This window comes from Pantherophis guttatus, chromosome 3 (assembly GCF_059756535.1).
Source record: "Pantherophis guttatus breed Tessera chromosome 3, ASM5975653v1, whole genome shotgun sequence".
In the NCBI taxonomy this organism is placed as follows: Eukaryota; Metazoa; Chordata; class Lepidosauria; order Squamata; family Colubridae; genus Pantherophis; species Pantherophis guttatus.
In genome coordinates, this window is record NC_142065.1 from 25,634,776 (window position 1) to 25,662,641 (window position 27,866).

General features: G+C 38.6%; 1 protein-coding gene across 3 annotated transcripts; it reads left to right on the forward strand.

The window, feature by feature from the left end:
* On the forward strand, positions 1–25,741 carry LOC117663593 (thyrotropin-releasing hormone receptor-like). 3 transcript variants are annotated; one of them, XM_087889144.1, is made up of 4 exons: positions 1–284; positions 3,054–3,936; positions 22,521–23,737; positions 24,605–25,741. In XM_087889144.1, exons 2-3 carry the CDS (start codon positions 3,127–3,129, stop codon positions 22,887–22,889), a joined length of 1,179 nt encoding a protein of 392 aa, XP_087745270.1. In that variant the 5' UTR covers positions 1–284; positions 3,054–3,126; the 3' UTR covers positions 22,890–23,737; positions 24,605–25,741. The 3 variants fall into 3 exon arrangements, with proteins under 3 accessions (XP_087745270.1, XP_034269746.1, XP_087745269.1); XM_034413855.3 differs by having other exon boundaries at positions 22,521–22,898; XM_087889143.1 differs by having other exon boundaries at positions 22,521–23,841; positions 24,605–25,150.
* Positions 25,742–27,866: the final 2,125 nt, after the last annotated feature.

Here is a 27,866-nt window from a genome sequence, read left to right on the forward strand (position 1 = left end):
GGGCTGGCGTCATCGCTTCCCCCTCCTCCTCCCCCTTCCGGAGCCCCCTTCCCTTTAGCAAGGCGGTGGGAAGCGCTAGGACCCCGCTGTTGCCGCTTACCTACCCGGGTGGACGGTAAGCGGAGGCGGGACAGACTGCAGCGACGGCGGCTCCCTGAAATAAATCCCCGAAGAGAGGGAAAGGCAGCTGGCAGGCGGCCCACGAGGCTGGAGTGGAGAACGAGCCGGCTCGCTCGGCGTCTGCGGCTCAGCGCTTTCCCGCCTTTGCGCTCGGCTTTGCCATGGTAAACTTTCTCGCTTCTTTCTCCGCTTCCCCCCCCCCTCCCCGTCCCGTTTTATCCCCCTCCGTTCGCCAAGCCTCGGCGTCCTTTCCCGGGACTCCCTTCTCCTTCTCCGGCTCTTCCCTTCTTTTTACCTTTTTTTTCAATCCCACCCGCAGCGGGTATGCTATGGTTAGGGTACCCAGGATGGGAAGGTGGGCGCGCGAAAATCCCCCGCGACGGAGACCCGGGGCTCTGATTCCAGACCGGCAGCAATTTGGGGGCCGAGGGTCAGCCGGTGCCCTGAGCTTCTAAGGGTCCGGTGTGTGAGGTCAGTCCGTTGTTTTCTCGAAGCCCAGCTTACCTGGTCTGGTACGTGTCCACTCCAGCAGGTGCCGGTCGGAGATTATCCTCCTGCCCGCTCAATTAAATGAGGATTTAATTTAGCTTAATTAAATGAGGACCCGGTTTGTGGGGGCAATAGGCTGACTTTGTATAAAAAAAAAGAACACCGCTTGGGGGGGGGGGGCGAAAGCCCTACTAAGCAGGTATATACAAAAGTATGAAGGCTATTGCTTAACGCATTGTAAGCCGCCCTGAGTCTCCGGAGAAGGGCAGCATATAAATCGAATAAATAAATAAATAAATAAATAAATAAATAAATAAATAAATAAATAAATAAATAAATAAATGAATGAATGAATGAATGAATGAATGAATGAATGAATGAATGAATGAATGAAAAATAAATAAATAAATAAATAAATAAATAAATAAATAAATAAATAAATAAATAAATAAATAAATACATACATACATACATACATACATACATACATACATACATACATACAGCCGGCGTTATGCTTCTCTGCCTGGTCCCTTCTACTTACTCTTCCTATATTAAGGACCGCGTTTTGCGCCTGAGCATCTGATGCGAGGAGACCGAAAACCTCCTCCAGAACGATGCCCTGGCCCTTTAGGGCTCTGCCAAACGCACCTCTTGAAGGTGTGACAAGTAGTTTTAAATCTGCTCAGCAAGGCTGCCTGCAGAAGAGCAAAGGCTGGCTCAGAAGAAGAGTGGGGTGGGGGAGTCAGTTGCAAGGGATAGTTTGGGGGCAGCCTGGGGCTGCTATCATTTCCTCCTGAGCCTTTTCTGCAGGCTGTAGTCTCCCAGGGAGATTAGACATCAGTTCCTGTAATTCCCCAGCCATCATCACCCTGTTGGGTGAAATTTCAAGGCATTAGAGTCCCGACCAATTTGGAGAACCCCGGATTGGGAGAGGCAACTGTACCCCAATGGCTTGTAAAAAAGCAGGCATGATCCAGGTTTGAAGGCAACACTGGTTATTCCTGTGGTTAATATGACGGTGTCAGAGATTGCATTTTTCACTACACCAAGGATCTGCCTCAACCACTTGCTTTGCTTGACATGCACAGGAGACCACTGAAAGGCCCGAGAAACTGTAATTGCTGAATTGGTTCGATTGCTCTGATCTAAAACAAAGAAGAACCAGGATGCTTAGTATGCCTGTTGCAGTGGGGTGATTTAATCAAACTACCCTTGAATCAAATAAGTTCTTGGTGCTTTAAACAGTCCTGGTGACCAGTAGATATTAAGAGATAATTCAGCGTATCACCCACTTTCATATGGAATATGTCATTTTTGCATTTGGGTAAGCTACATTTTTATTTATTTTTATTTTATATCAAATTTATATACCACCCTTCTCCCTGAGTACAGCCAAATAAAAACATAAACTACAAACATTAAAATACTATTAAAAAGATATATATAAATTTGGCCCCGTAATTAAAAAACAATGACAAACCAGTTAAAAACATTTAAAAGTGTTACATTTATCCTGTAACAAATATTCCGTTGATATCTTGATTCCAACTCTTGGATGAGCCTAATCTGTAGTTGCAGTGTCTGCAAAGGTCCTTGCCTCGAGAGCTTTAGAAATGAGAATTATAAATTGTCCTTGTGTGTTTTCTCCTTGTGCCATCCACACTACACAGTGTCATTAAAAGAATTGCTGCCATAAATTGAATTGTGACTTTCTATCTATGTTTCAATATGGATTGCATGCCAAGATTTTCAGGTCAGTGATCAAGTCAAACTCTATTCGGGGGTATGGTTGGTATATCCTACTAGCATATCTTACTATTAAATTACCGGTATGTAAGTAGGGAGGTATAACCATACCTTCTACATGCCAAAAGCCATACTCTACCACAGATCATCTGAAGAGGTATGATGAAATGCTAGGGTTTTTTGCCCATAGCTGTGGCTATAGTTGCCAATTTAAACAAGGAAAACTTACTCCAGAATATAAAGAAACAGCAGAAGCCTGGTGGAAGATGGGATAAGATTAGACTAGCATTGTGTGATCTACATTGGTGTTACCAAGTAATCCTGGAGCTCTGTAAATTAGAAGTGAAGAAAGGGCCTAGGTCTTAGTGTGTAATATGCATTTATGCAATTTAATTAGTTTATAGTTCAATATATTGATCAAATGAAAAAAAAGGTTAATTCACTATCCAGGTTAAATTAGTTATGTAAATATAATCAAAGAGATTTATATAAATCATCTAATAATATATTCAGCAATCCTGAAAAATGCAGTAGGTAGCTGTTATTCCCATATAGCAGTAGGATTGTGAAATAATAACTTGCCTAAGATTTGAATCCAAGATTTGAGTCCCTGCTCAACAGTGGCATTCTTAAAAATCTGGTTATGTGGGCTTTAATCTAACAATCTGAATTCTCTCTTTCTTTCTGTGGTTTAGGATACCTGTTGAAATAGTTCTTGGCTTGGAAATCATCAGTATCAAGGAAGAACAATCCACGTGAGAGCCACAAATGGAGAATCAATCTTGGGACTTTTTTGAAGCCCTCATGGGCAATATCAGCACCAACCAGACTCTTCTGAACAAGATGCCTCAGTTGCCCCTGGAGATCCAGGTGGTCACTATCTTGCTGGTCCTTCTGATCTGTGGGGTAGGCATTGCAGGCAATATTATGGTAGTCTTGGTGGTTCTTCGCACCAAGCACATGGTGACTCCCACCAACTGCTACCTTGTGAGCCTGGCTATAGCTGATTTGATTGTGCTACTGGCAGCAGGGCTGCCCAACATCTCTGAGGTAGTGGCCTCCTGGGTGTATGGCTATGCTGGTTGTCTCTGCATTACTTATCTGCAGTACTTGGGCATCAACATCTCAGCATGCTCCATCACAGCCTTCACGGTGGAGCGTTACATTGCCATCTGCCACTCCATTAAGGCACAGCTGCTTTGCACCGTAGCCCGGGCCAAACGCATCATCGCTGTCCTATGGCTCTGCACTTCGCTCTACTGTCTCATGTGGTTCTTTTTGGTGGACACCTCGAAAGCCATGTTTGCTGATGGCACTCAAGTCAGCTGTGGCTACCGGGTCTCCAGGAACCTCTATATGCCCATCTACTTCTTAGACTTCACCATATTCTATGTCATCCCCCTGGGCTTGGCCACTGTTCTGTATGGTCTCATTGCCCGCATCCTCTTCATGAATCCACTGCCTGCAACACCACAGCATGCCAGCCGGATGAGCAAACGCAGCAGCTCCATCACTACCTCCAGCTCCATGAAGCTCTCTTGCCGAGGAAACAAGGGTGCTTTGAGCTCCAGGAAACAGGTTCTTCTTTTTGCTTATTTTTAGGTCAGGATGCAAATTAGGTGTGTAGATGCACAGGAGATTAGGAAGCCTTTGCCCAACTGGTCCAATTTTTTTCTCCCCTTATGAACACCTCTCTCTAGGACTTCAGGCACCACATATGATAATATGAACCTGGTATCTGATTACACTTCCAACATTTAGCTGATAGGTTTTCAAAGGTCTCTCAACTTTTCTTGAGTGTCTGAGCCAAAGAAGCTCTTCTCCATCATCTGGATCTTTTAATTGGGGTCACCAACAATGAAACTGGGAACTTTTCACTGACTCTGCTATTGAGTTTGCCTTTGGTGAAAGATAGGAAGTTATGGAGTATTTAAGTAAGGTATAGGCAGAATATAAAAATTATTTGCGGGTGCTGCTATAGAAGGGGGAAAGAGGAATAACACAGTGGTGGCATGATGGGAAAGAAAAAAAACCAAGAACAAATATGGAATATTTAGAGATCCTAGATATTTGAAGTGAAGATAAAAACTGTCAGGCAGAATTAGCATTATGCAGCTATACGATTTAAGTTATATCTTTCATTTCATTCTAGAATCTCTTGGAGATATAACTTAATTTATGTCACCCTTCTATTCTTTTCAAATAATTTTGTATCATACAAGAAGCTCAAGCAGACAAGGATGATTCTTTTCTTTCCCCCCTTGTATAAGGATACAAGCCACAAAGTTACAGTCATACAGTCATAAGTGGAAGGAGATAGGAGATAGGAACGATGAGAAGATTAATAGTAGTGCAGACTTAGTAAATAGTTTGACAGTGTTGAGGGAATTATTTGTTTAGCACAGTGATGGCGTTCGGGAAAAAACTGTTCTTGGGTCTAGTTGTTCTGGTGTGCAGTGCTTCATAGAGTCATTTTGAGGGTAGGAGTTGAAACAGTTTATGTCCAGGATGCTAGGGGTCTGTAAATATTTTCACAGCCCTCTTTTTGACTCGTGCAGTTTACAGGTCCTCAATGGAAGGCAGCTTGGTAGCAATTGTTTTTTCTGCAGTTCTAATTATCCTCTGAAGTCTGTCTCTGTCTTGTTGGGTTGCAGAACCAAACCAGACAGTTATGGAGGTGCAGATGACAGACTCAATAATTCTAAGACTCAAAAATGCTAAGCCTCTCTGTTCTGACACTTTGGACAACAGAGTATTTCTTCCTTGTTACTAGTTTTAAAGCATTCATTTCTCAGCCATGTTATTATTGAATATTTATATATTTATTTATGTATTATTTATTTAATTTATATGCTACCCAGCTCAATGTCAAATAACTGAATATCTTACAACAAATGGTGTATAATGGTTAATATGGCCCTTACAAGAACAATTTATTATTTTATTTTATTTATTTATTTCAAGTGTTTACAAAGCCACCCAACTCTATCCATATACCTCTTGGCAGCCTCAGTTAAAAACAAGCAATTCAAGAAAAAGAAAACCCTTAGAACTTAAAACTACACCCAAATATTGGGAGAAAAGTCAGGATGAAAATCAGAAGGACAACTTGCAATCTTCTTCCAAATTATATGCAGGTGGAAGAAGTCTCAAAGGAGGGAAGGAGATGGAAGTGAATGGGAGGAGCCTAGGGGAGCCCATAGATTCATGACAAGAGTTACTTATCACTCACCCAGCAAAGGGAGATAGAAAGAGAGTAAGAATCAAACAAATGGGAATGAATGTTTAGCCTATGTGAGGTATACAATTCCCTTTTTTGCAACCCGTGGAACCTGCTCCCTGCTCCAATGACATTGCCAAAATGTTCAACAAATATCTGAGATATGACTCCCATCTTACTGGAGAGATGCAAAAAATAGAATGCATTACAATTATAGTTATGACTATAGTTATATTCAGTTCTCTGCATCTTTCCTGCTATGAAGACATTACAGTAAAAAAAAAAAATCTATTCCTAGGTCTAAAAATGTTGTCTGTCCAGGTTCCAAAGGAATTCAGCACTTCCCATGATCCAGAACTCTGATGTTCTATTTAATCATTTTACATTGAAAGTTGTGATCCTAACCCTATGTAATAAGGGCCATTGTTTGTGGTGTGTTATATGTCAGAATCATGTGACTATAATTAGTTTCTGAGATTATAATTTTAGACACACTTCCTTGCGAACCAGGCTCCTTGAGTTGTTTGGACTAGGAAAATTACAATTAATGATGAATGCTAAGGGTACTCCAGGCTGAGATCTTCAGATAACCTACTTCTATTCAATAAACAGAGAAGGGGGCCAGTTCTCAAACTTTCCAAGAGCTGTTGCTATTTGTATCTTCATTGTCACCTGTAATAATTTAATGGCAAACTGTGCATCATATACAAAATGGAAAATACAATGGATAAAAAGTTTCCTGATTTTTTTTCTGCAGTAAAAATAATTTACATTAATTTTATTGAAAAAAAAACATTCCAAAGATGAAATAAAAACAGTAAAATTCCATAAGATTGTGCATGGAGTGTTTGCATGATCTTATCAGGCAGGTAACAAGGTGTAGGGAGCTGCGGTTGGTCTTGCCTTTCATCTTTCAGAGAGCCATCCTGTCAATATTGTGAAACCTCCCTGGATTCCCACATATTCCAATTAAATCCAAATGTAGGAGAGAATTCCCCCATTGGGGATTTTGTAGATCATGAAGATGATAAGCAGAGAGGCCACAGGATGCTGAAGAGATGTAGCAAGAAGAACAACTAAGTATAAAATGCTCCAATGTACTTTACAACCTTGCAGTAAAACGTGAGCTCAAAACCCACCACACTAACAATTTTTCAATGAAATTATAAGCAGTCTAAGAAGCTCTTTTGTAAATGAAAAATATTCTGGAAATGTTCAGCACATCATGGAGATGTACAGTAATATAGGGAAGGAACAGATATAGTTACCAGCCTTAGTCATACCTATACCATACAGAGCTTTTCCTACTAATGGGACCTGGCAGTGTGAAATATTTTTGACACTATACCACAAACACAACCAATGTTCAGTTTTATCCCTAAAAGTTCATGTTATTAAATACTATTCAAGCTAGGATTTGTTATGTAGAGACTATTTGCCTATTTGACTATTGTTGCCTGCATTCTAAAATGTAGGAAATACAATACATGCTGCAGAACAAGTTCCTGATAGGATAGGATATTAGGATAGAATAGAATAGAATAGAATTCTTTATTGGCCAAGTGTGATTGGACACACGAGGAATTTGTCTTTGGTGCATATGCTCTCAGTGTACATAAACAGACAAGATACACTTGTTGAGATTCACAAGGCACAGCACCCGGTGACAGTCATACGTACAATAAATCAAATCATATTAGGAAACAATCAATATAAATATAAATCGCAAGGATACAAACAACAAAGTTACAGTCAAGCAGTCACAAGTGGGAGGAGATGGGCGACAGGAACAATGAGAAGACCAATAGCAATAGTAATGCAGCCTAATGTGAATAGTTTGACAGTGTTGAGGAAATTATTTGTTTAGCAGAGTGATGGCATTTGGGAAACTGTTCTTGTGTCTAGTTGTTCTGGTGTGCAGTGCTCTAAAGCGTCATTTTGAGGATAGGAGTTGAAACAGTTTATGTCCAGGATGCGAGGGGTCTGTAAATATTTTCACAGCCCTCTTTTTGACTCGTGCAGTATACAGGTCCTCAATGGAAGGCAGCTTGGTAGCAATTGTTTTTTCTGCAGTTCTAATTATCCTCTGAAGTCTGTGTCTGTCTTGTTGGGTTGCAGAACCAAACCAGACAGTTATAGAGGTGCAGATGACAGACTCAATAGTTCCTCTGTAGAACTGCATTAACAGCTCCTTGGACAATTTGAGCTTCCTGAGTTGGCGCGGAAAGTAAATTCTCTGTTGTGCTTTTCTGATGATGTTTTTGATGTTAGGTGTCCATTTTAGGTCTTGAGGTATGATAGAATCTAAAAATTTGAAGGTCTCTACTGTTGATACTGTGTTGTCTAGTATTGTAAGAGGTGCTATAATGATGCTATAAATACTAATGACCAAGACAAAAATGGATAGAATTGTTCTGAGAATACAGTAGATGATGCGACCATAGTTATAGATGGTGTAATTGAATCCATGTTCAGCTACTAATGTGGTTAGGTTGTAGCAGGGTAGATACTGTATGTAATTTGTGTGATCTGTGCCTAATGATTAAAAAAATACTCTTATTGTTGCCTTATCTCAGGGAAAGGTAGCAAGAATGATTGTAAGAACTACAGAGAGAATTTGCTTAGAGTTCTTGAGAACGTATTAGGCAAGAATATCTGAAACAATGCAAGAGCTGATAAGGAGGAAGATTCATGAAGTGCAGTGTAGGAGGAAGCCTACCAACCAGGTTTTTACTATTCAGCAGGTCACTGAGAAATTATGAACAGGATTATCTAAGTATATGCTTTTCTTAAAAGAAACTGCAGAGTGGTAAGGCTCCAAATATTACTTTCCTCTGTAATCTGTCTATCTCTGTAACTACCATGCCAACCTGCTTCTACTATTTTCCTAATAAATTTAGAATGTATGTTAGCAAGCAAGAACCCTGGTTTTCCTGATTTTTTTCTAATGATGAAGGCATGCTATGACTAGAATAGCATAGCATAGAATAGAATTCTTTATTGGCCAAGTGTGATTGGACATACAAGGAATTTGTCTCCAATGCATAAGCTCTCAGTGTACATAAGGAGAATAAAATACATTCATCAAGAATAAAAAGATATAGCACTTAGTGATGGTCAAAGTTACTAATAAGCTATCAAATTGTACTAGGAAACAAGTAAAAACAATATAAATGGAAAGATACAAGAGTTGTGTTAGCCAACCTCCTGGCACTCCTGATCAGAAGCAGCAAAGGGCAAATCAGTGGTCATTGTTTAGTGTCATGCCCAGATTGGGAAATTAGGTGTCTGCTTACAACAATGCACACTACAGAATTTCTCCTTTTTGTGCCACTCAGTCCTTCCTTTGTGTGCCACCCCAGCTTTCTGACTTCTCTCCTACCATTTCTCCCTTTCTTCCCCATTTGCACCTTATGCAGAATGGTTTCCTACTAGGACTGTGTTTCTTTTTCTATCTCTTATACAAACCCAAAGCAATGAAGGAAATGATATCCCAGTCACATACGGTATGTATTCCTCCCACCTTTCCAGCAAAGATTTGCCCAAACAGACCGCCTTATAAAGACCTAGCTTTGCGTAGAGAGTAAATTGATTTTCTCCATGTTCAAGATTAAAGAGGAAAACTGCTTTCCCCACAAAACAAGAAAGAAAAAAGAAAGTTGTTAGCCAAAAAGCAGTGGTGTTACTCTGTAATTGCCAACTATTATATCCAGGTATGGAGAATGTCACACTGCCACCTTTTATAAAATAGCTCTTACTTATATGAAGTTTTATTAATTCATCTGATTCAGAATGATTGTAAAGATTTATATTTATCTGCACAGAAGCATAGTGAAGGAAATATAGAATGCAGTTACCAGTTGTATTCTTCAAATGTCTTTCTGATTATGAATGCATTGCAGTAGTGGGTTTCAAATCCTGGTGCTACCTGTTCGCTACTGGGAGCGTGCAGGCACGCGGGCTCGCTTCACGAGTGCATGGCGCTTGTGCACATACACAGAGCGTTTTTGATGACACCTGGGTGGGTGGGCGGAGCCTCCTGCCACTGCCGCTACTGGTTCGCCTGAACTGGGGCGAACTGATACCAACCTACCACTGATGCATTGTACAGTAGATATATTCCTTGTAGGAGGTCCTCAAATCTTTCTCAAAAGAAATAGGGTTTTTTTCTTTTTCTTTTGTATTGGGTTTTAACAATTAAACAATTCTTATTCAACTCTTGTGCATGACTGTGACTATTTACATATCATCACACTAATGTTCTCCTATACTCTATATAATTTTACAAAATCTACTATGTTACTTCCCTTTTTTCTATCTTCAATCCAATTATACCATTTCTCCCATATTACGTAAAAGAGAAATAGCTTTATTATTATGTTTCCTGATCAGCCAAAAGGAAAACATTTAGGATTTAGAAAGTTTAAAATAAAAACACTAAATTCACTGTTTTATATGCCATTTTCCTACAATGAGTCCAAAGCAGTGGTGGTATTCAGTCGGTTGTATCTGGTTTCGGCGAACTGGTAGTAGCGGCTGTGGGAGGCTCCGCCCACCCACCCGGACATCATTACATCCTGTTTTTGATGCTCTGCGCACGCGCAGAAGGCCCCGCACATGCTCACATTTGTGAACCGGTAGCAAAGGTAAGTAAATACCACCCCTGGGCCAAAGGATCTATAAACAAAAATATAATTGATAATGGTCTTCTCTTTTTATGGTTCTTTCAGTTAAGAGTTAGTGAAGCTATACTGACGGTCCTGACTTAAAAGGTATGCAGTTAGGCTGGGCATTAAGTGTGACACCTGCAGGTAGAAATTATATCAATGTAAATCACCATGCCCATAGGCGCCTCTAAGACATGAAACCTCTAGGATTAGGTTTCTAGATTTCAGAGAAACCATGTTACATAAACTTGCGATTGGCAAATGCTGATATCTAATTTGTGGAAATGGATTAGAGTTAATTGCTTGATAAGGTTTAATATATCCAACTACAATATCTCTTAATCAAACCAATGAATAATGCATTACTCCTATGAGTAGGGCAGAAAGGAGGCAAGAGTCACAAATATGTCAATGTGTATTTGTGTGTGTGTGTGTAATTATATATACAACATACACACATCAGATCAGTTTTATATAGTTAAAGTTACCATAATAATTCAACTGTAGTCAAATCCAAAATCAATCAGAAGGGGGAAAAGATATAAATACAACATATACAAGACCAAAATATTCATGCACTTTTTTTTAATTAGGTAAAAGCATATCTTACAAAAAATATTTGCCTCTTGCAGTAGTTGTTGATATGTTTCTGGCAGCACAAGCAAGAGAGGGAAGCCAAAAGGCACAACTTAGTACAAGAATTAAAACATACATTACACATTCTTTTGTGGACTATATCACACATGCCTAATGTAGACATTATTACATTATTATTATTGTTGTTGTTGTTGTTGTTGTTATTGAAATTTCTATATAGAAGGAATGTGATGCTGTTATAATTGTATTATAATTGTACTAAGAAAAATTGGCAGAGACTCATTTTATTCATGGAAAACAAATCCTATTTTTATTTAGTAGAACCTATGCATGAGAGTAAAATCAATGGCATTTTTATCCAGTAGAGGGAGGCCTCCCACTTTTTCTTAATATGGGTTTTTAATCTTTTTCTTGATTATGGATCTTAATTTTCTACTCCTATACCTCACCCTTGCGTTATTAATGGATTAGGTAAACTTGTAGAAAATAAAGCATGTTCTTTTAATTTAATTTTTATTGTTTTTATGTTTGATGATGTACTGTATGCTGCCTAGAGTCACTTGTTGGGATAGGTGGCTATAGAAATCAAATCAAATCAAATCAAATCAAATCAAATCAAATCAAATGATCTGTATGGGTAAAAACAAAGGGAAGGGTTCCAGTCATTTTAGCACTGTTATTTAACTATCTTTTCTTCTACTAGTAAAAGCATCATTTTATAAAGGTCTACTGTGTTCTTTTCTTCTAACTATACAAGGAAAATTACAGCTTCATACAACTAACAAAAAACCAAAATCCAATAAACTAACTTCCTGTGTGCAATATAGAAATCTTTGAGGTACACACGTAGGATTTCTTCTTTAAAATCAAGGACTGAGTCAGGGGACTACAATATTTATTAATGGTGTGAACGGTCACTATTTTTAATTTATATTTTGACAGTTAATATATATATAAAATATTTGCATTAAATATTTCACATTGTATATTGTTCTCTGTAGAATCTTCCATTTTTAAGATGGCAATATAATTAAGCTTTTTAAATTCTTAGTATGAGAGTAGGAAGTTGACATATAGTAATTGCTTAGACAACTTCCAGCTTGATCCATCCTTCAGAGTCCAATCTTTGTATGTGGAGACTCAGTCTACCTCCATTTCTCAAACCAGTTGTCCAATCTCTTTCCTTCAATCCTCTACTCTCTTTGATCTACATTAAAAAGCAGGACAATGGCTTCTTATTCCAACAGTGAGAGATCTGCTCATATTTCCAGGATATACCACAATGACTATAATGTTCATGAGGGTTAGTGAAAGCAAACGTTTTCTCATTTTTCCTAAAGCCAGGCAAAGCCTGCTTGGAATACTGTGCAAACAGACTTTAGGGGATATTTCCTTCCATTTTAGAAACTGATTTCTTATTCCTGCTTCTGGATGCTGCTTTGAGGCTCACTCTGAGGGGAAAGTGTGAAGACGTGAACGATGAGATGGAAGAAAACAATCTCTCTCTCATTAAAGGACAGAGCTTATTTAACAATATATCATCCAAACCAAGGGACACACCAAAGAGGACAGAAGATGGTTTAGCTCAGTAACTGGTACTAATGAAAGAATGAAGCAGTTCTTAGCAACAACTGATGACAGCGTAATAAGGCTATATCAGAAATGAATATAAAGTACCTATGCTAGTGACTCCAAGCCTTTCATATAATGCATGAAGATTTGCATGTTATTTCTAATACTGCCAAGGTCCATGTTTGTTCTGATATTTATGTTTTGTAGACCTCCTTCCAATTTTTCATTTCCAAATTTAAATAGACATCTCGGTCTATTGGGGGGGGGAGGGGGAGAGAATTAGTATGGAATATGCTTAACATGAGTGAGGAATTTCTTGCCCAGAATATCCTAGCTATGCTAAAGGACAAATTACCAAAAATAGATGGTACTCTTTTTATTTCAAGAAAAGATCTATCTTTCCTTTTAATGAAGAAGAATTTGACCAAATGGCTTGAGTAGCTTCTCAGGCTGCTGGCCAGGAGGTATATAGCTAGTCCTTGACTTACAATCATTTGATTAGTCACCGTTCAAAGTTGCAACACCACTGAAAAAAGCGACTTATGACTGTTTTTCTCATGACCATTTCAGCATCCTCATAGTCACATGTTGAGAATTCAGATGCTTGGCAGTGCAGTGTCCTGAAGTCATGTGATGACTTTTTGTAAACTTCTGACAAGCAAAGTCAATGTGGAAGGCAGATTCATTTAATAACTGTGTTACTAACTGAACAACTGCAGTGATTCAGTTAACAACTGTGGCAAGAAAGGTTGTAAAATGAGGCACAATTCACTTAACAATTATCTCATTTAGCAACAGAAATTTGGGCTGACTTGCGGTCATAAGTCTGTAGATGGGTATCTATCTTCTTCTTGAACAATTCTTGATCTTTAGACCAGTATTTCCCAATCCAATGCTGGCTAGGGAATTTTGCAAGCTGAACTCCACATACTGTATCTTATACTTGCTATCTGCTTTGGACTATACTTGGAATAAGCTGTTATGCAAAGGGAGATGGTTCTAACAGAGGATTGTCCTCTACTAAGCCTTAAAATATAGACCTGTCAATTGGCAGCAATTTAAAAAGATGACTGTAATTTTGAAAGGAGAATCCAAGAAAGTTTGAAGCAGACATTGCTGTCATTTCGTGTAAGATTAAGTGCTTGAAGTTTAGGACATTTTTTAAAAGACAGGCAAATAAACAAGCAAGATAATGACTACAGTGGTTTGATCAAATCTTCTCCCGTTGTTAAAAGAGGAAGAGCTCTGACTGTAACATGAGTTTTTTGATGATACTCTGCCATTTCTGGTTGAAATGGTACTGGACAAAAAAGTGTATACTTCAGCTATTGGCAACCTGCTATCCTCCAGATGTATTTGGTTACAATTCCCAGACCTCCCAAACAACAAGCTGAGCCACAGAATTTCTGAAGGTAATTGTTCCAATATATTGTATCTGGCAGACACTAGTTGATGTATCCCATAGGAAATTCTCCTTCTTTGTAACTGCTTTCATTCTTATTAGAAAGTATTGTGTACCTTCCTCTCAAAAGCGGAACTGGCTTTATTCTGTTTTCCTTCTGAATATACTGAAAGTTGGGAGAATCACTCCAAACAGCTCACTCTAAAAGTATGATGTGATGCTTCTTCTTCTTGCAGTTTTCATTTGATTGCTGTGTCATTTCCGTAACCCCATTCAACTTCTTGGCATTGTCAAAGAAATGAGAAGCAATGTCGCCTGTTAGTGATAAGCCATAAAATGAAACCCACTTCTGCAATCAGTTCAGTAGGGAAAGAAGAATCAATATACTACTAAAATTCTTAACCTTTAACTAGGCAAAAAAGGGGTGTCATAAGGCAGCAATTTTTGAACCAAGGTACCTCAAATGAGCTAATGTACAGAAAGTGTCCAAAATCTGGCACTCATGATGCCCATGGAATTAAAATATGACAAATTTTATGAAACAGTTTATAACATAATTTTAAAATGTCATAAAACATTTCCTGTACTGATGTTTGACTGTGCTATTTAATTCAACATAAGCTTTTTTCCCCAAGGCAGATAAATGTCTGGAAGTATCCCAACAATACATCCAGTGAAGGCAATTGTTGAAAGTCATTCAGTCATTGTTGAAAGCATTGAGAAATCTGGTCAGGAAATATGTCTGAAAGGATGACCCAATAGATCATGGGTTGTCTAATACTTTCCAGTTGCTCAAAAAGGAAATTACTCAATATCTAGAGGAAGATGAGATTTTCAAGAAGCTCTTTCAGAGCATCCCCATTGTAATACTTTCAATCTTTACAAACAAATAGTGTTTTAAAATAGGTTGATGATTACAACAGAATAACCAAATTTTCTTTGTCCATGCAGGACAATCTGTGATTCTTTGACTTGTATGGCTGAAGGCTAAACTACATCTGATATTATTCATGATTTTTAGAAAATACATTTGATGTCGTTTTGTTTGGGGGAGGGGTTTGGAAGTGGTGCAGATAACAGAGGTGTAAAAAAATTAGGATATCAGTCAGAATCTTGTCCCTTTATATTTACATGTCTGTGTTTTTTTTAAAGAAAGGGGCAACATTAGGTCACATAGTGGTGGCTACTATCTTTTGACCCCCTTCCTACAGACACTGCTGAAGGACAAGCAGCAGTTGAAGCTGAGCACAAGTGATTCCCTAATACAGTTGCGTGACCTACCTGAGTTCAGGGATGGGATTCTACCGGTTTGGACCAGTTTTGGCAAACTAGTAGCTCCGACAATCAGCTGGGAGCGAACTGGTTTCCCCGAACAATAAGATGGGCCCACCCGCCCACCCGCGCTATTTTCCTACCTTTATCTTCTCAGCTGATTCACGCGGCAGAGCAGATTGCTGTGCCTCAGCTGTGTTTCTCCTCCAAAGAAACACGGAAGTGAAGATTTCTTCAAACTGTGCATGCATGCACAGCGCGCATCAGGTGTGCACGATCACTGAACCAGTTGTTAAACCGGGAGGATCCCACAACTGCCTGAGTTGGAAGCTGAAACATTATTTCTCCCTGACAACAAGGTCAGAAAAAGAAGGGGGGAAATGAAGTATTAAAGTAGATGGCAAAAACAGAAGTAGATTTGCTGTTCTCTCTATACAAAGAGAGAAAAAGCAATTGTAGATAGATTCTTACTTGCTTGTGACATAAGAGAACAGTCAACAACAAGAAGAAATTAAAAGTAACCCAGAGACAACAGAGGGACAAAGAAGAGTCTCAATGTATTAAGAGCTAGAAATAACTGAACGATTGAACAACACGAATATCTACTTTTCATGTTGTACCAAAAATTCCTAGTCGCTGTTATCGCTACAAAATCTAGTAGATGAATGGGTGATGGTACCCCACTGTGTTTAATTCAAAATGATGCCCTCAGTTTGTTCAAAAAATACTGGCAGTGCACCAGATAGACAAATTAAGTGCAAAATCTCCCTCTCCCTCTCCCTCCCTCTCTCTCTCTCTCCCTCCCCTCTCTGTGTGAATACATTTGGCAGAAAAAATAACTTTGGGAGTTAAAAGGAAAACTTGTTAAGCATTAAATTTGATTAAACACAGTGAAAACATTTCCAACTGAATACACAAAGAACAATCAAGATGCTTTTCTTAATTTAAGTTCAGCTTCTCTTCTTAAGTGGTTTAAGGCAGATGGAAGGAGCTAAATAGTACTGATACCTACACATGAAAATTCAGGATATCCAGATACATTTCTTGAAAACCTGGAGCAAGAAAAGGACTGTCTATTAATCTATTATTATCAAAGCACTAGTTCAATGCAGAGACTGGGCCATTTCATTTCTGTCATGGAGATTTCCATTTTCACTGTGAATTCTAAAAAAATCATTGCTAAAATAAAGTAAGCCAGAGTCTTGGAATATGCATGTCAAAACTCCAGCATTGAGGAATTAATACTACATAGACCAAAATTCTCTATTTGAATCATGGCTTCATAAAGGCAGTCCATAGTCTTAAGCTAGTCAGGTCCAGGGGTGAAATACTCCTGGTTCGGACCGGATTGCCCGATCTGGAAGCGATGGCGGCGGGTGATTTGGAGAACCAGTAGCAAAAATCCCTGCGCCCCTACCCCCATGCCCAGCTGAGCTGCGTGATCATCAGAGGCTTTTTTTTACTTTAAAAAGCATTTTTTCTACAACCTCTTCAGCCGAAGAGGTTGTAAAAAAAATGCTTTTAAAAGGCTCTGACGATCCCAGCAAAAAAAAAAAATGCTTTTAAAAGAAAAAAAAAGCCTCTGACGATCAGGCAACTCAGCTGGGATCATCAAAGCTTTTTAAAAGCATTTTTTTTACAAACTCTTTGAGAGGTTGTAGAAAAAATGCTTTTAAAAGTAAAAAACAAAAGCCTCTGACGATCACAGCTGAGCAGCGCGATCGTCAGAGGCTTTTTTTTTTACTTTTAAAACTATGCTTTTAAAAGTAAAAAAAGAGACTGCGCGCCACAGCTGATCACCCCCCCCCATGCACTGTTCTACTTACCGCATGCCTCCTTTTGGCATGCACTGCTGCGCGCATCTCACATTTGGTGCGTGGTGCATACTGTGCATGCGCAGCCAGCGAACCGGTAGTAAAACGGTTCAGATTTCATCGCTGGTCAGGTCTCATTATTTGGAATTCCCCTACAGATCTTTAGTTGTAATTCAAGGAGATTCTGGTAATAAAAAGGAGAACTGATTAAGACTTTGTTCTTGCTTTTATCTGCCAAAATGTATGAAGCAAAAATTTCATAGTTTATATAATATACTAATCAGGACTCTTTCCAGCTGAAGGGTGGGCACGCATTTTATGCATTTATTTATTATAAATGCTTCTGAGTGGATTCAGTGAAATGGGCGGGTTACAACATAACATGCAAAACATTGAATGTATCCCAATAGTTGAAAACGTATAGTGTAGCCTCTACATTCTCTCTGAGGATTGCAAGATTGATGCCTAATTATACAATATTATACTAGAAAGGGTCGGACTAAACTTCTGACTTCTTTTTACCCTATTGAGAGGCTGAAGTCTTGGAAAATAATAACAATTGGGATGACGGAGCTAAGGAGTGAAATAACAGCCTTAAGCCTCTGGAAGGCTTAGGGCACCTGTGTGGTTTTTTAAAAATCCCCCCACTCATCAACCCAAGACAAAAAAAGGTTAAAAAACCATTGGCTTTGCTGATTCCAGTGGACTGATTGCCCATTTTTGCACTCAGCTGTATGACTGAAGCACCACTAGTCATTTGTAAATGTCAAATATGCGACACAAGTAGGGCTGGGTGAGGTGTGGTTCAAATGAAACCTTAGACAACTGGAATGGCTTAGACTTCATTTGACATTTTAAAGTTTCCATGAACAAGGGATCAAGAGTACTGGATGGTAAGACCTGTTAGAATCTGGACATGAGCCAACTCTGGATTAGAACGGGTTGCTTGGAGGAGTTGCATAAAACAAACTTATTGGCCTTCTTTCAAATCAACTGAAAGATGGAGTTTAGTTCACTGAAAGGTCTGATAGACAATAAATCATAGTGAAAAAGTCTGCTTTGAAGTCTGAGTGGTGATGATAAAACACTGTAATTCCTCATTATTAGGATGGCTAATTAAAACCATGAAATATAGTTTGGTTTATAGCAAACCCAATTTGATAAAGAAAAACTGTAGAATTTTTTAGAATCATTTTGAAACTATAAAACTAAGAAGTAGAAAGAAATAACAATTACTACCAACCTGCCTTCCATTGAGGACCTGTATGCTGCACAAGTCAAAAAGAGGGCTGGGAAAATATTTACAGACCCCTCGCATCCTGGACATAAATTGTTTCAACTCCTATCCTCAAAACAATGCTATAGAGCACTGCACACCAGAACAACTAGACACAAGAACAGTTTTTTCCTAAACACCATCACTCTGCTAAACAAATAATTCCCTCAACACTGTCAAACTATTTACTAAGTCTGCACTACTATTAATCTTGTCATCGTTCCTATCACCCATCTTCTCCCACTTATGACTGTATGATTATAACCTTGTTGCTGGTATCCTTAAGATTTATATTGACTGTTTCCCTATGTTTCATTAAGTGTTGTACCTTATGATTCTTGACGAAAGTATCTTTTCTTTTATATACTCTGAGAGCATATGCACCAAAGACAAATTCCTTGTGTGTCCAATCACATTTGGCCAATAAAGAATTCTATTCTATTCTATTCTATTCTATTCTATTCTATTCTATTCTATTCTATTCTATTCTATTCTATAAGAAATTCTCTTATCAGGATTTAAATACATTTAATCTGTGTGATTGTGTTATTAATACTGTTTAACTAACCTCTCTTATAATGAGATATTCAGAGAGAAGCAAGTCTGATTTGATTTGATCTGATTTTACTTTAAACAATGGCTTTGACTTTCACTAGCTGTAGTACATATCTCAATAAAAATATATCAGTTTATATTTTATTTCATTGGTGTATTGGTTCAAGCTCACTGAAGGAGAGGCAGCTACCTCTTGCCTTAAAAGAGGTAGTGGTGTGTCCCTTCTTCAAGAGGCCCTCCTTGAACAGTTTTCAATAGCTATTGGCTAGTCTCCAGTTTTCTGTTTCTGGGAAAGGTTGTTGAGAAGTCCACAATACATGAGAATCCGGAAGGATTATCTAGCCCCATTTCAGTTAGGATATAGTGCTGAGGCAGCTTTGGTTGTGCTGTGCTTGATTGTAGATGACTTTTGTCAGAGCTGGGACAGAAGTGGTAATCCATCCTTGTGGTCCTTGATCTCTCAGTGCCTTTTGATACCATTGTCCATGGTATCCTTCTGAGCCAGCTCTGTAGGATGGAGTTTAGGGGCACTGTTCTATGTTGGTTCTCTTCCTTTCTCTATAGCTCATTCCAGTCAAGGTTGGGGTGATAAATCATTCCCTCAGACTCTCCTTTGTGGGTTGCTTTAGGGTTCTACTCTCTCTCTTCCCTCATTTTCAGCATCTACATATAACTACTGGGCAGGGGTGGGCTTCAAAAGTTTTAGCAAGCAGTTCTCTGCCCAGTTGCTGGGTGGGCGTGGCCATGGTGGGCATGGCTAGTTGGCCTTCTGCCCCACAGCGGGGGGAGGGGTGTTTTTGTCCTCCCTGGGCTCCGGAGGCTGGGAGAGCAAAAACGGCCTCCCAGGCTCCAGAGACCCTCTGGAAAGGGGTCTGTTTCTGGCCTTCCCGAACTTCCGGTAGGCCTGTTTTTCACCCTCCCTGAGCCTCCGCGCTCTCCCTGCACTTACCTGCATCCAAATGGGCCACGTGGGGACTCCTGGGAGGGGAGAGGGGAGAGGAGGGGTAGGTGGGGCCAGCCAGGAGTGTGATTTGGGGGTTCTCCAAACTGCACAGAATCTTAGCTAGAGGTTCTCCCGAACTTCTGTGATCCCCCAGCACCCCACCTCTGCCATTGGGTGAGGATATCTGCCAGTTTAGTGTTCAATATCCTCAGTAAGCTAATGATATCCAAGTATATATTTTTATTCTGGACCAGGCAAGAGAGCCTGTTGAAGTTCTGTCTCGATGCCTGGGAGCTGTGCAAGTTTGGATGGTACATTATCTCTTACTCAATCCTACCAAACCTAAATGACTGTGGGTGTTTGGGCTATCTAGATTCCAGGACGTTCCATCTCTGAATTCTCCTTTTAAGAGTGGTGTGCAATTTGGGTTTTTTCCAGGACTCACAACTCCTACTCAATGCTTAGGTGGCAGTTGTGAGGCCTTTGCACAGCTTCTTCTGATGTGCCAATTGTGCCTTTTCCCTGACTGTGAGGAAACTACTGTGGTTTTGTGTTTGCTACCTTTCACTCATATGAAGTAGTGATGAAGATTGCACACAAATATGTTCTAGAGTAGATAAAGAAGCATTTTATCTACTCTAAAATATGTTTCTGTGCAATCTTCATCACCGCTTCATATGATGTGGAAATGGTGAACACAAGACCGCAGAAATAATGTCCAATCTAACATCTTTTTTTTATCGTTAAGCGGATTCAGAAAACGCTTATTCTCTTTGCAATGACTCCTGACCAATCACATGAGGGAGGGATATATGCATCCATTCGTAACCAAATTGATACCAAAGTGGATGTGTTGTGAATCATGATTGCATCATTTTATTTTATACTTATATTACATCATCACAGAAAAATACATGAATGGGGGGAATTAATGTCACTAGGCACATTTGGTCTTTGCCCTCCTGCAGATGCCTATGAGAGATTGATGTTATTCATCAGACAATGTTGATGCTAATCTGTTCCTGTTTGAATTCCCATCCAAAGGCCGCTATTGATCTTAGTCAAAAACTGAGATGACAGAGCCACATACAACCTTGGAGTAATCTCTGTAGAAATTACTCCAATTCTCCTTAAGATCTTCCATAAAGTACCAAAAGGTGTTGAGAAGACACAATTTCTTGAGTTTTATCCCTGATTTTAGTGCCCTCCCAATTTACTCAACAACTTGTTTTGGTTTTTTTCTGTTGATGCAGCTATCCTGCCTATAACACAAACAAACCTTTGATCGAGCCCCCAAGCCTTTTCCTTTTACAGGGAAATGACTAATTATTAATTAAAATAAAACAAAAGGAGCAGTTTTCTCAAAAAAGCATCTAACATCACTCAACTAGTTATCCATTAATGGTTTTCTAGTAAACATATTAAGATATTGAAATAACTGAGCATTTCATTTCAGTGGCTGACAATGGAAAGAAACACTAAGAATAATTTCTCTCAGAGCCCACAGATTTGCAAATTCCATTTTGAAATTTCAATGGTAGCAATTATAGAGTGGCTGCAATGAATATCTTTAGTTGAAATGTAATTAGCCATCTGCTAAACACAATGCAGATTCATAATTCCTGTGAATCAATCTTTCTAGCAGTAATGCACTCTATATTTTAAAGAATTTTGTTGTGAGTCTCTAGGTGTTTTTCCAATACTTTACTGTACTTGGGGACTGGAATAAGCTCTACCAAGTCTTGTAACTCAGCCACTTCAATTTTGGACAAATTAGTCTTTATTAATAGCTTCCTAGCTTTCCTGACCTTGCAGCATAATTGCATATTACCATAGTATAGTTTCAAATATAAAATCAGTTCAATATTTAACCACACTGATCCTCAAGGAGACAGCACCGGAACTGAAGCAACAGATCTTTGATAATGATCTCAAGAGCAATCTGAGCACAACTCCCTTGTTGCTTGGAATAGTTTGACTGGAAAACCATTCTCCAATGCCAGTTTTTGCTAACATTTAATGTCCATCTCAAGGGATGCGGTGGCTCAGTGGCTAAGATGCTGAGCTTGTCAATCAAAAGGTTATCAGTTCAGCGGTTCAAATCCCTAGTGCCACGTAACAGGGTGAGCTCCCGTTATTTGTCCCAGCTTCTGCCAACCTAGCAGTTTGAAAGCACATAAAAATGCAAGTAGAAAAATAGGGGCCACCTTTGGTGGGAAGGTAACAGCGTTCCGTGCGCCTTTGGCGTTTAGTCATGCTGGCCACATGACCATGGAGATGTCTTTGGACAGCGCTGGCTCTTCAGCTTTGAAACGGAGATGAGCACCGCCCCCTAGAGCCGGAAACAATTAGCACATATGTGTGAGGGGAACCTTTACCTTTAATGTCCATCTCATAGATGGGCTTTCCCCATTGCCAGATCCAGTACACTGATCTTCAAATTATTGGAGGAAAAATTTAATGCCCATCTATACAAGAACATGTAGGCCCTTGTTCTGCAGTGAAATAGAAAGCTTCACACCTGCTTGTGTATATGCTGTTTTTATTAGGTCTGGTGGTAAACCTAATGTTACTCCTTCTAAAGAACAGTTATGACCGTTTGGAAGAAAATAATGTTCTCTCCGTTTTAGATGCTACAACTCTGATCTCCAGAATGGTAGTCAAATGTTTATTCAGCCACAATTTTTAGTCTTGTTTAAATATTGTGGCTACTTTGTTAATGTTATATTCGTGTGTGCATTTGTGTGTGTGTGTGTGTGTGTGTTTCCCCTCTGCTATAATTAGAATCCTGAAACTGCTAGCGAAGATGTAAAATCACTTTCTTTGTCTCTTTATAACTCAAAGGTGACCAAGATGCTGGCTGTGGTGGTGATTCTCTTTGCCCTTCTGTGGATGCCATACCGTACCTTAGTGGTAGTCAACTCTTTCATGGACCCTCCCTACCTGAACAGCTGGTTTCTCCTCTTCTGTAGACTCTGCATTTACCTGAACAGTGCTATCAACCCAGTCATTTATAACTTGATGTCCCAAAAATTTAGAGCTGCCTTCAGAAAGTTATGCAAATGTGAGCAGAAGAGAACTGAAATTGCCACGCAGTTTAACACCCCTGTCTTCTACAGCACAATGAAAGACTATTCTCATGACAGTTCGGAACACAATGTAACAGAACAAGAAGATCTCAATGGCTGCCCTCCAATAGCCAGGAAAAAGTAATCTTGCCAAGTAAATATGGCACATAATCACTGCCTTTGGTTGCAGAAACCACCAATGTGGATCGTTTTAGGAATATCTGATCAGCATGCTAAAGATCTATAATTCTTTTTTTCTGCATTTGGATGTAATATTTTCATTACTGTATTTTAATGCTAACCTGAGCTTACCTGTGTCAAATATTAGTTGTGGCTAAAATTTGTTGTGGTACAATGAAATCTCTCATTTGGTGTCAATAGCCTTTTCTGAACAATCCTCTCTCAGAATTGTGTGCAATCCATTGGCTACACTCTGTCCATTGTATTCTCACCAACACAAACTTACTGTTGTCCATGCTTTTTTGAAGAAGAGGATTTGGAATGAGAAGCTCCTTTATTTGAAACTTTTCTCCTGGATCAGGAAGAGAGGCATTTCTGGGATGAAAGACTAGACAGAAGAAACCTCTCTATCTTACTTTGGGGCCTTATGGAAATAATTGAATCAGATTGGAAACTATGGGCTTCAAATGTCCCATGTCTGTTCTAAAGCCTGGTTGAAGTAGGGAAATAGCTCATTGATGAAAGTGATAGATATTCTTGCAGAAGAAATGGAGACAAAGAAAATTTCCATGAATAAGTCTAACTCTTCTGAAATGGCTCTCTAAGTTTCATGCACTAGTTTAAACATTAAACTATGTATCTTGCTGGCTCAAGTGAAATTTGGCATATAGAGCCTTTCTAGGACTTTCCATGATGTCTGTTGGCTACTACGGATGCTTTTACAGGACATGCTCTAGAGACAGGGGAAAGGCTTCCTTGCTGTTAAAACAGAATCATTGGAAAGATGCTGCCTTTTCATTCCTTAGAATTAAGGTCATCTAATTTGATACTTTTCTACATTGACACTTGTTTTCCAGTTCTTCAGGATAGAAATTATCCCAGAAAATATTGAGGATTGAATCTGCAATCTTTTGCATGTCCGTTTGTGTTTTACTACTTAGCTAATTGCTTACTGTCCAGTTTATTATGAATGTGAAGAGCCATTTGAAAGTACATTATTCATTTTAATAGGTAAAAGTGAAGTGTAAGCAGGTTGGGAAATCTGGAAACTGAGGTCCAAAATACTGAGAATCCAGATTAGGAAATACACTGATAGAAAAGCCCAGCCACTGCTTATATGATGCAGATAACATATTCCAAGGTGCTGGAAGTCAATGAAGCACTGACCCATGTGATGATCTGTGTTATTTTTATATCTGTGTTATTTTTTTTCAGTTAACACATATCTAAATCTTCAGTAGCTGAGCAACATTATTTAGACATTCCACTGTTTTCAAATCAACTGTGCCTCTGTTTTTCTTTATAAAAGAGCCTAAGAAATTTAGTTGAACAACATTAACTGTTCAATTATCGCAGAAACCTTAATCTGATTTTCCTAGTGGAATTCCTAAAATAATTCCTGCTTCTGGTCTATTCCTTTTCTTAATCATTAGTTAGGATCACATTCTACTATATTTTCCCCTTCATACAAATTACAAGAATCCTCAACAAGATAATAAAGAAGACTAACATTTTAATTTCCATACCCTGATATGATTCATCTCTGACAATATATAAACATTTAGCAATAGTGATTAAATATCATACTCCTTTGGTGGTACTAACTCAGTTCCAGTTTAGATATTTTGACAAATTGATTTTGCTTGACCTTGTTTTTGATTTTTTTTTTCTCTCTTTCAGAATGCAAGGATTGCTACATCTCTGGAATTCCAACTATGGTCCAATTCTTCTTCACAGTGTTTCTGTTAATTTGTGATGTGAAGTTATTTGGATCCAAAGTGGCAGGAAAAAGAGATGCTGATAGGGCCCTCAAGGTCACTGCAACTCAAACATCTATTTTCCTGGCCTCACACCGCTAGTGTGCTGGACTGGGAAGGGTACAGCTTCTTAAACAGCAAATGAATATTAGATCATAGACATCTTTTCCACTTCACCAATACAGGGTTGGGGTATCAGATGCTGTTCCTGTTTGGCTGAACATCCCTTCTGAATACCTAATTTAATATGTGGTTCTAGGAAAGTCTGCATTGTATAATATGTATCAGTGGAATTTGTAGCCTATTTTGTATCTGATGCACAGGTATCTTGGAAATCAGATCAGCGAAGATTCAAATTTGTTTCCAAGACCATTAACCCATCATTAGCGCTAATTACAGTTTGGCATAGATAGGAGTCACTCTAGAACTTAATAAACATAAACAACAATGTTCCTGTAGTAAATTTCAAGGTATAGTTTCAGTGTCTCTTTCTGCTTCTCCATTATCTTGTGGGTGGTGAAGAACTGGTTGTAATATGATTAAAGGTTTTTTTGTGACTTGAGGATCATTAGCTATATATAAGTTCATCGCACTATCCATCTCTAACAATTTTCTACATTTCCAAGCAATTAGCAGCAAAAGACTTTACTGTATTTGAAAACTGAAGATATCTGAAAAAACAGTCTGTAACAACTAAGTTACCATGACCTGTAATTTTACAATTACTAGCTCTAATGATCTTTAGTGATTTATTGGCAATGGTGTAACCATCAGTGCTTCTTTTTGGCTAATAATGATATGAAGAATAATAAGAATAATACATTCCTGGTTGCTAAAAGTGCTTTATGATTTTGACTTAGCGATGGTAATTGAACAGATAGTTAGTTTTCCATGACCTCTACATTTAGTGATGCTATTGTGATTTTAAAAAAGTATTTATTGTGTCTCAGCTGAATACTAATTGCATCATATTCCTGTAATATTATTCATCTTCTCTTTGCAAGCTAGATGCACATGATGGCAACTATTTTACATAAATTCTCTAGTTCTGAACCAGAAATAGTGATGTGCTATGTATGTCAAATAGACCAGTTACAAATGAGGCCTGAAGTTTGCTTTAAAGTAATGGTTTCTACTGAATACCCACAAGTTATTATCAGTTAAACGTGTTAAAATATTGAAATACCGTATCATTTTGGCAATCTAGAAAAGAGCACCAATAGTAATTTCTTCTGGGCCCACATACTTGCAAATGTCCAACAACAACAACAAGGTGCTGGTTTAGAAACCAGAAGATTGTGAGTTCTGCCTTAAACATGAAATCCAGCTGGGTGACTTCGAGTTAGTCACTCTCTCTCACACACACAGTCCAGTCCACCCCACCACACAGGTCTGTTATTGTAGAAAAAATAGGAGGTGGGCATTTTAGGTATGTTTGCCACCTTGAGTTATATATAACAAAAGTGAGATAAAAATACAATAGTAATAATGCCTTTCACAACCAATGGATCAACACTGTATTAAACAAAAAAAAGTACACCTGCATTTATAGGAAAACTTTAGGAACAAATAATTAAAATGCCCAATCCAGTCTAAACAGCTTGCTAACTGTACAACCAATTATAATAATAATAATCTTATTATTCACATTCACTTGAAAGCTATATTATATCATGTGATCTCTAGTATTTCAGTGGTACTTAGTTCAAATTTATATTCTTTGGAATATATAATGGCAAACAATGACTTCAGGTCTCTACAGTTGGGAAGATTCCAAATTAAACAGCTAGTTTGAAAAGCACAGATGTGTTTATACTGGTACACAAAGTATAAACCCAAGTTTCTTAGCTTGGGCTGACTGACTTTCTGAAGCAATAGACTATAGGCTTCTGTTTTCAGTCATCATCTTGAGGCAATGCACTCTCTGTTCTGAATACTGGGTGCTGCTGGATACAAAACACAAATATGGTAGATATCATAGAATGCAGCACTGGGGCTAAAGCTAAAAATCATCTGATTTTTCCTAAAAGATTCATTTTACAAATGTCCTGAAAGCTTCCATCATATATGTATTTCCAAACAGAATCTCTTTTATACAATCTATTTAAAAGATACAGGACTTCTGCTAATTGTGGTAAAATCTTTCAAAGTATTGGAACATCGCCCCAAATTTATCTATGAATTCAGGAAGGCTAATCAATAAAACAGCCTGCAACTTTTTCATGCTTGGACTTATGCCATTTATACCAGTTGTGGGTTTAAAAACCCGGCACTACTGATTCTCTATTGGTAGCGCACAGGTGTGTGCACACGCTTCATGATCGCGCATACGGAGATAATTTTTTATGATATCTGGGCAGGTGGGCGGAGCCTCCCGCCGCCACCACTTACCAGTTCGCTTGAACCAGGGAGAACCGTGAGCAACCCACCACTGATTTATACGTTATGGGATGTCTGATGCATATGAGTTTTTTCTGCATTCAATTTTCTTTAGGCAGGACTATAGGCAGTCTTTGGTCTTCGGTATCTTCAATAAGACTGTAAACCAAAATTTTCTTGATAAATGTTGAAAAGCCCAGCAAATATTGTAGCAGTTAATTACATTTGGAACTATTGGAGAAAAAAGTAGGAATATGTGATTGGCTTCCTTTTGTGGCTGTTTTCCTTCTAAAGGGTTATTAGGTTGGCTCAGGCGTTTATAAATTTCCCCCATCCCTACTAGGTTCCTCAATCTGGCCCTTGATCATTTTACAACCCCTTCTAAAATTATAGATTATAGAAATTTCAATCTCTAGTTTTTGAGATAGAGCTCTGTCAAACCACCTGCCCCTACACATTTATTTCTGCTCTCTGCAAACTCAGGTTTTTTTTTTTAATGCACATGATATAGATCTCAACGTATTTCCCATGTTACTAGTTTCTTTGGTGAAAATAAGCCATCTCACTGACCAAATTTCCCATACTTTTGGGGAAAGATTCATCATTTCCCTTTAGTCTAAAAATAAGATAAATAACAGAAGAACCTTTGCTTTCAAGAAGGAAATCCAGAAGACCTAATAAAATCAAAGGCTTCCATTGAAGATCTTTATTTATCAAACTACAAGACACACATTTCATTCAGGGATTCCCAAAACTGCTGATGATGTAAAGTTCTAGTATCACATTTGTTCTTAATAAAATGGCCC

Excerpts from the sequence above, each read along its gene's own strand:
- LOC117663593 (XM_087889144.1), top strand. The coding sequence starts at position 3,127 with ATGGAGAATCAATCTTGGGACTTTTTTGAAGCCCTCATGGGCAATATC. Across the intron at positions 3,937-22,520 it reads CTTTGAGCTCCAGGAAACAG|GTGACCAAGATGCTGGCTGT; the intron begins GTTCTTCTTTTT and ends TATAACTCAAAG.